At 47.7% G+C, this 9,053-nt stretch overlaps 1 protein-coding gene across 3 annotated transcripts; it reads right to left on the bottom strand.

Moving 5' to 3' along the window:
• Window positions 1–450: 450 nt before the first annotated feature.
• Window positions 451–8,501, bottom strand: TCEANC (transcription elongation factor A N-terminal and central domain containing). Of its 3 annotated transcripts, none has more exons than XM_066592716.1 (2): window positions 8,271–8,501; window positions 451–1,548 (listed from the first exon to the last, which is right to left on the bottom strand). In XM_066592716.1, exons 1-2 carry the CDS (start codon window positions 8,284–8,286, stop codon window positions 512–514), a joined length of 1,053 nt encoding a protein of 350 aa, XP_066448813.1. In that variant the 5' UTR covers window positions 8,287–8,501; the 3' UTR covers window positions 451–511. The 3 variants fall into 3 exon arrangements, with proteins under 3 accessions (XP_066448813.1, XP_066448803.1, XP_066448823.1); XM_066592706.1 differs by lacking the exon at window positions 8,271–8,501 and adding an exon at window positions 8,088–8,247; XM_066592726.1 differs by lacking the exon at window positions 8,271–8,501 and adding an exon at window positions 7,917–8,000.
• Between the last annotated feature and the right edge of the window lie 552 nt (window positions 8,502–9,053).

Raw genomic sequence — 9,053 nt, 5'->3', positions numbered from 1 at the left:
CTCATAGAGCCCCACTCAGTGATAATGCTCCATATAGGCCATCACTCAGTAATAACATTTATAGTTTATATTATTAAGGAAAAAAAGTTATATTCACCTGCTCTGTCACTCCCCGCGCTCCCGGCCTATGCACAGCCACTTGCACTGTTCACTCACTGAGTTTCGGTAGAGTGATCATGTGATGTGTCACATGATTGCTCTACCCAGAATTTAGAGAATGAACAGTGCAAGCGTGGACTACGCAGGTCCGGAGCAGGAGGAGCGACACAGTAGGGGAGTAGAACTTTTATTTTTCTTACATTTCCCCCGAAAATTCCTCCCCTCCAGGACCCAACTGGCCCACCGGGAATTTTCCTACTAGGCTCTATGGCCAGTCTGCCCCTGATGGCAACCAATAGCATGTTAGGAAAACAACAAACCACATCAAAATGTAAACCATTTATTATCACATTGACTCCATCTATATTACAATTTGAATTCTGGATATATATCTTCACATGCCATAACCATTTTACAGACATATCCATCCGCTATGATACCATTGTGCTCCACACTCATTACAAATGGCAAATGTCATCATCTCTTCATCAGGGTTCCCAGAGCGTACCCAGCTAGGCAGAAAGAGTGTCCCTCTGGAAATCATAGTTATGGTACAATTAAACCTTTCACATTTCCTACATTTAATTTTGGAAGTCTGGACTCCATCAGAGCGCTGGGGAAGCTGATGCTCCTGGACACCAGCCTGAGTATAACTAGCTCGGAGGTTTCGGAGTTCTTCACTTGCCATTTCCATAGCTGTCATTCCAGCAAATGCATTGGGGCTCAGAGTTCCAGAATATATTAGCTCTTTCAAGTGCATATTTTTAGGATTTTTCAAATTGGAAATTTTACTATGTATACAGCTTCTGTACTTCTTTTCATTCCCCGCATGAAGAACATAAATGCTATCCTCAAGTTCCATTCCATATGCCTGGATTTCTTCTGGGCGTTGTGAAGGATCAGCCAAAGCATGATACAAAAGTTCTCTGCATTTCATTCTCAAGCCCTCTACACTTACTTTCTGTTGGTCTCCATTACCTGCACGGAGCTGGTTACTGCATGAAGCATCAGAACTTGAACCTTGATTTTGGTCTACATTTTTAGTCTCAGTAGACAAAAGGCCACTTGTACTCTCGAGATCTGTCATAGTTTGTGCATGGTCTTGTGTCTGCATCGCCGTTATAACATCTGCATTGTCATTCTCTCCTTCTTCACCTGTACACGGCTCCTGAACGCTGCTGGTATGCAGGTAGCCATCTTTGTACATGCATTTCCATTTGGACAGTAAGCACTTTGCTTTCTTTTTGAGTGCTCCTGGAGGACAGCTTTTAAGTACTCTGTACACAACTCTGATGGCATCCGTCTGCTGTAGGTTTACACAGTTGACTTTTGCTTCTTCGAAGTAAGAGAGGTGGCATGCAATGTCTTCATACAGTCTGTCATTTAGAAGACTCTCCACTTGTAAGGCTCTGAAGGTCAACTCCTTAATGCCCTCCGAGTCCAACATTCCTATGGTTAATAGGCACAACAAAAAATAAGAATCTGTCACTTGATTTAGCTTGAAGAGATGGAACATTACTACAAACCATATGGACTTCTCATGCAACAAGCACTAGCATCTTAAATTAATCTACTGCATCAGAGCCACTTCAGTGAAACTTTTTTTCATTCATTATGTAACTATTTCCCCAGTTTATACACTCTTTGATAAAAAGAATAATGCACCAAGGAGTTGTTGGAACTAAATTAAACTTTATATGTGTAAATGTAATGATATATTAGAGCAAAAATATACATTTATTGGGAAAAACTGTACAATTCAAGGAGGCTTTACTACCCTGTTGGGTCACTTCCAGCCTGGATACATAATGAGATATGGTTGGAGACATACAGGATTCGTATGGTATCCCGCAGCACATTTGGCCAATGATGTTGCAACTGGGCCTTCACACTCATAGGCAGCCGAAGTTGGTATCAGAGCTCCACATCATCAGCTCAGAACTGGCAGAAACCAGTGGGACCCAGATAGACATCTACCATTCGGAGATGTCTGGCCAGAAGTGCTCTTCATGGAAGAACTAAGGCCAAAAAGCCATACCTTCAATGTAGAAACAAGGCCAAGTGACTAAACTATGCCCAAATCATAGAAGCTGGGGTGCAGAAAATGACAACAGGGGCTCTAGACGGAGTCAAAATGTAAAATAATCTGTCTGTAACAGAAGGCAGTTTGTTTGCCAAAGGACTGGGGAGCAGTACAATGACTGCCTGCAGGCAACAGTGAAGCAAGGTGGAGGCTCCTTGCAAGTTTGGGGCTGCATTTCAGCAAATTGAGTAGGAGATTTGGTCAGCAGTAATGGGGTCCTCAATGCTGAGAGCTACAGGCAATATCATCAAGAAGGCTTCTGATTGGCTTCTTTTGCAGTAGGACAACGACCCAAAACATACAGCCAATGTCATTAACAACTATCCTCAGCATGAAGAAGAACAAGTAGTCCTGGAAGCGATGATATGGCCCCCACAGAGCCCTGATCTCAACATCATCCAGTCTGTCTAGGATTACATGAAGAGACAGAAGGATTTAAAGGGGTTGTCCCGCGGCAGCAAGTGGGGTTAAGCACTTCTGTATGGCCATATTAATTCACTTTGTAATGTACATCGTGCATTAAATATTGGCCATACAGAAGTCATACACTTACCCCCTCCGGTGTTGGCGTCCCCGTCTCCATGGCACCGACCGAAGCCTTCTTCTCCCTCGATTAGACGCGCTTGCGCAGTCTTCTCTTCTGTTCTGTTGAATGGGGCCGCTCCGGCGTGCTCGCGCTGCACAGGTCTTCTGCGCATGCGTCTAATCGAGGGAGAAGAAGGCTTCGGTCGGCGCCATGGAGATGGGGACGCCAACACCGGAGGGGGTAAGTGTATGACTTCTGTATGGCCAATATTTAATGCACGATGTATATTACAAAGTGCATTAATATGGCCATACAGAAGTGCTTAACACCGCTTGCTTGCGCGGGACAACCCCTTTAAGCAAACCTACATCCACGGAAGATCTGTGCTTAGTTCTCCAGGATGTTTGGAACAACCTTCCTGCTGCGTTCCTTCAAAAACTGTGTGCAAGTGTACCTAGAAGAATTGATGATGTTTTGATGGCAAAGGGAGGCCACACTAAATATTGATTTATTTAGATTCCTCTTTTGTTCATTCACTTTACATTTTGTTCATTGACAAAAATAAATGCACACTTCTATTTTTGAAAGCATACTTACTTTGCAGCACTGTTTCCACCCCTGCCTGACACCTTTACTCAGTACTATAGAATAAATATGTTTTTTCTTTACATTGTAGCATTGTGTATGGCAAGCTCAGAAATCCTACCCAACAGCATTTCAGCCTCCAAGAACAGGGAAGAGGTCATAGATTCAGCATGTTCTGAGCTTAACAACTCCAGCAATCACCAGCAGAGGGAGGTATTTTATAAAAAACAGCTATGGACTGTTCCATGCACCGAAGCACAGAAGTGAATCCTAAGGGGAATCATATTGGTGATATGTACAATCCAGAAGTAGAAATCCCTTAAATCTTGTAAGGAACCATTCAGATTAAACATGCTGCTGCATCTGTGGGCAGCAGGTTATACAGCTGAGCAGACTGATATATAGGTCACTGATGACATGCTGGCTTTGGGCATAGGAGTCAAGAGGACTTACACTCTCAATGACCAACACCTACATTAAGGCTCTTTCACACGACCGTAGACATTTTTATGTGCGCCTGCCAGTGCCGTAAAAATGCGTGAACAGGCGCACAAATCTAATGTTTGTGCTCCCGTTCAGACGGCCCAGGCCAGGCGCATATACGCCAAGGCCGCAATGCTGTTGGATGGGGAGAGACAGCATAGCTCTGCTAAGCTGTCTCCCCTTCCCTCCCCCTCGCTGGCTCACCTCCTCTCTTATCCCCTCTGGTTTGCTAAGCTCCCACCCCCCCCTGTCATGGGCTCCCATAGGAGTCTATGCAGTGGCCGACGTATTCCGGGCAGAATGATAGTTCCAGGACTATCTTTGCTGCCCGGCATAAAAGCGTATCACATCTTGTATCCAAGCTAGAGACGGTACAGCAGGGCACTAGAGCCTCCATGCCTGTCCGGGTATTAGTGTTTCTTGACACCACCAGCAAGTGCTGGTGGAGTCAAGAGTGACAGGGGGTCACGCCCCCCTGTATGTGATAGGCTGCAGAGGAGGCTGGGCTGCAGGTCCTGGCAGCCCACTAACCTTTGCCTACAGCTCCATGGATTGATATTGGAGAGAGTGGCCCCCGCTGCAGCCTCAGGTGCAAGGGCCTTTACCACCGGCGGCACCCCATTCTGTGCAAAAGTGCAGACCTGGGTCGGAAGAAGAGAGAGGGCACACGGTGGGAACGGCAGTGCCACAGGTAGAGGCGCCGGAGGAGCGGCTGCAAGAAGTCACCAGGGCTATGTTGCGCAATCTAAAGTACCCGGCGATTACACAATTCTCCATCCCCAGCACACTCTTCAGCGCTACACTGCTCAGCGCAGACAGTGTCAGCCGGGCCGGGACTTACATTAAAAGCTTGTGTGCAGTGAAATGGCAGGGCCGCAGGGTTGCTGCAGACAAGGGCTCTCTGCAGAGCGCATCACAGCCAACGGGCGCACATGGCTGTACCGCGGCCACTGTACACTGACAACTGCGGGCTCCGGGGACTAGCGACTGTCGCACAGTTCTGAACACCGCGCACGGGAGTCCAGGGTATCCTCACACCTGAGAGCCGCACATAGCACTAGAGCGGGGACGGCAGAGTGACATCTGCGGCCTCTGTCCCCAAAGTGACTGGCAAAACTACCACAACAGCGCCCACTGGGTTGTGGGCTAACGGAGCACTGTGCGAGCGCAGGCACAGCTGCTACACGCTGTTTAAGGACCTTCAAGCTCCTTCAGGATGCCACCAATCGGGAGCTAGGGCTGTGAGAGGGGCGTTCCCCCTGTCAAACCCCTAGCTTTTTGGTGGCGTCAAGAAACACTAAGGCTTCATGTCCACGGGGAAAATAAGAATTAAAATCTGCAGCGTTTTTCCCACACGCGGATCCGCGCCCTATAGGAATGCATTGACCACCCGCGAGTAGATAAATACCCGCGGATGGTATTTAAAAGTGAATTTAAACATTTCTGGAGCATGAAAAAAAGCTATCCAAGCTAGAGGTGGTACAAAAGGGTACTAGAGCCTCCATGCCCGTCCGTATCACATCTTGTATCCAAGCTAGAGGCGGTACAAAAGGGTACTAGAGCCTCCATGCCCGTCCGTATCACATCTTGTATCCAAGCTAGAGGCGGTACAACAGGGTATTAGAGCCTCCATGCCCGTCCGTATCACATCTTGTATCCAAACTAGAGGTGGTACAACAGGGTACTAGAGCCTCCCTGCCTGCCTGTATCACATCTTGTATCCAAGCTAGAGGCGGTACAATGGGGAACTAGAGCCTCCATGCCTGCCTGTATCACATCTTGTATCCAAGCTAGAGGTGGTACAACAGGGTACTAGAGCCTCAATGCGCACCTGTTTCACATCTTGTATCCAAGCTAGAGGCGGTACAACAGGGTACTAGAGCCTCCATGCCCACCTGTTTCACATCTTGTATCCAAGCTAGAGGCGGTACAACAGGGTACTAGAGCCTCCATACCCACCTGTATCACATCTTGTATCCAAACTAGAGGCGGTACAACAGGCTACTAGAGCCTCCATACCCACCTGTATCACATCTTGTATCCAAGCTAGAAGCAGTACAACAGGGTACTAGAGCCTCCCTTTAAGTGTTCAGTTTTCCGCAATAAGCTCTTTTGAATAATTCTGATATTGTAATCACTTCTATCAATGTGGAGAGCTCTATGGATGAGAGTGATGCGTCCTAACTGTATTCTAAAGTTTCCGGGCAGCCAGTGCAGTGAACATATAGTGGATGGTTAGTCAGACTTCAGTGTGGCCATAATATTGTACTATGCATTCGCGCGGGTCACAGCTGTTAAGCCTTTAAATGTCATTGTCAATTCTGACAACAGCATTTAAAGACCCTGATCAGTATTTAGGGGTCCTGAACAGCCCGCTACAATGCAATTGTGAGGTGCCATTTGGTTGCCATGGCAGCCTAGGGCCAACTGAAGGCCCCCAGGGTTTCCATGACTAAAGGCCCACTTATACGCAACGATTATCGCTCAAAAGCCCTCGTTTGAACAATAATTGTTGTGTGTAAATGCTCCCATCTTTCACTCTTCGGGTGAGCGATGATTTTTAGGTGAGCATAAAATCCATCGTTCAGCTGGAGGGAAGATAACACAGACCGCATGCTGTATTTGCTGTCCATGGTGCTGTATTCTCCACTGAAGTGCTGATTACATTGTATTCAGCTTGCAGCCCCGCGGCAGAATAAAGGAGCTCCATGCAGAGAGCAGAACACCTGCTGTTCTCTATATACAGGTCCTGGCGGCTTATTCACATGCAAAACTCTTTTTGATTGATTATCTTTGTATGCAAATAGGCCTGGCACGTCTCGATGGACTGCCAGTAAGAATGCAGTATAATGTGATACTACGGTATTGCATTATCCTGTATGAGCAATCAAACGCTTGCAAGTTCGAGTCCTCTATGCAGCTTTTGTACAGCTCTGGAGTCGGCGATGACCCGCCATACAGCCATGTAATTGTACTGAGCATGACCGTGCACTCATGCATGCTGCCATGCGCTGTACACTTCCTGCACTGTTGCTTAGTGCTGACGGGCATATCCCGCCGCCCACTCACAATGTAATTGCCTATAGGCACACCCATAGAGAACAATGGGCTCCATCTCCTGTATATATGTGCTAAAATACTAAACACGCTGCGGTTTTTTTTGCATGCGCATATTATGCAATTCCGACATGCTAATGTGATCGGAAGTGTGTAAGGCAATGTAACTGATTGCCTGCGAGTTACCGTGTATCACACAGACATACAGCGCCCGTGGAATATGCAGTAAACATACGCCCTAAGGTGGTAAGACTTATGTAAAGGAGATGTCTCATGAAAGCAAGTGGGGTTATACACTTCCGTATGGTCATATTAATGCACTTTGTAATGTACATCGTGCATTAATTATGAGCCATACAGAAGTTATTCACTTACCTGCTCCGTTGCTAGCGTCCCCGTCGCCATGGATCCATCTAAAATCGCCAGAACTTGCGCAGTCCGGTCTTCTTCTTTTCTGAATGGGGCCGCTCGTGCAGGAGAGCGCTTCCGTGTAGCTCCACCCCGTCACGTGCCGATTCCAGCCAATCAGGAGGCTGGAATCGGCAATGGACCGCACAGAAGCCCTGCGGTCCACCGAGGGTGAAGATCCCGGCGGCCATCTTCGCAAGGTAAGTATGAAGACGCCAGACCGCGGGGATTCGGGTAAGTACTATATGTTTTTTTTTTTAAACGTCTGCATCAGGTTTGTCTTGCGCCGAACGGGGGGGCTATTGAAAAAAAAAAAAACCTGTTTCGGCGCGAGACATCTCCTTTATGTAAGTCTTCCCAGTAGTGTGCGGAGCCGTACAGAACAGGGGAGCATTACACAGGCACCCTCAGTGACACCTCCAGAATATAGTAGCTTACGCTGAGGGTACTTCTAGACTGCCCCTCCCTGTGCTTCATGGAGACTCTAGGCCCACAGCCTTATGCCATATGGTACCCGTGTGATACACCAGGCCTGCATGCTACATTCACCCTCAGACCACAATACTGTCATGTGGCGGCTTTTATCAGGGAGTTGTCATTTGACCAATCCTCACAGCCGCCATGTTTGGCTTTTAGGACATCACCCATAGCTGTCCAGAGAGCGCCTGTAATAACCTGCAGTATATCCACGGACCGTGCAGCCATGACCCGTATATTGTACACTGCTTGTTACACAACACAGGCCTCGTCATCCTGCACTCAACCCTCCTACGTTGTGAGGGCCCCTAACAGGCGTGGGGAAAGGACGCACTTCCGGTACAAGCCCCGCCCCCAGTCTGCGGTTACCTGGCACGTTCGAGGGCATACACTGTGTGACTGTAGACGTGCGATCTCTGCTCTGACCGCTGCCTCGATGACGTCAGATGAGCTGAAGCTACCTGCAACCAATTGAAAGTTAACCCGCCCCCTTCTGCTGATAGACAAATACAGCGTCCAATCAGATGGCGGATAACCTCCCTGGCGTTTTACCTGTAGTTGAGGTCATAGTAAGCGGTTTCGCAGGTAGTTGCAGCACATTGCTGTACCCGCGGCGCTGCTGGCACTGTGTGATTAGAGAGGAGCCTGCATGGTGGTGTGTGCGCAGAGCAGCGTCACACTCCCGGCCGTGAGAAAGAAGGAAGTCCCATATGAAATACAGTGCGGGGCGTGACTTGGATAAAAAATAGAGCAGCGTTTATTGAAAAGCTTGGGGCAGGAAGCGTGTGGTGTCTCCTCAAGGAGAGCACCAAGACGGTGTGAGGAGACTTGTAGGGCCGTCCCGGTCATTGTACTAAGGCACTGACTTGCAGGGATGCTGCCTTCCAGTAGGTGGCGCTGCAGAGCTATTCTATCGTGTATTACAGTATTTGTATGCCAGATTTTTAGTGCACAAAAGTCGCAGTTTTGGAGCACATATCAAGATAGCAACTTTTAAAACTTTTGCGTAGTGTCATGCAACTTAGAGTCCTGGCATCAGGGGGCACACTGCCCATCGGATGTACTATAATTGACTGGCTGGTGAAACCTACGCCAGCTATGCTGCAGCGAGATGTGAAGGATGTATTACATGGAACCCGGGTGTACTTTACGTGGCCTCCACTGAGGGAAGCATAAAAGGGCTTATTTACTAATATAAGGTGACCAGATGTCCCAATTTAGGCTAAATCTTTCACTCGTTTGAAAGATTATCTTTGCCTGTAAATGGACGTTATGATAGGATTGACAGATCTTTTCAAATAAATCCCAAGAAATATAGACGAATCTATAAACGTC

This window comes from Eleutherodactylus coqui, chromosome 1 (genome assembly GCF_035609145.1).
Source record: "Eleutherodactylus coqui strain aEleCoq1 chromosome 1, aEleCoq1.hap1, whole genome shotgun sequence".
NCBI lineage: Eukaryota > Metazoa > Chordata > Amphibia > Anura > Eleutherodactylidae > Eleutherodactylus > Eleutherodactylus coqui.
Note: the sequence above shows the minus strand (reverse complement) of the source record. Positions and strands in the feature narration are given on the sequence as shown.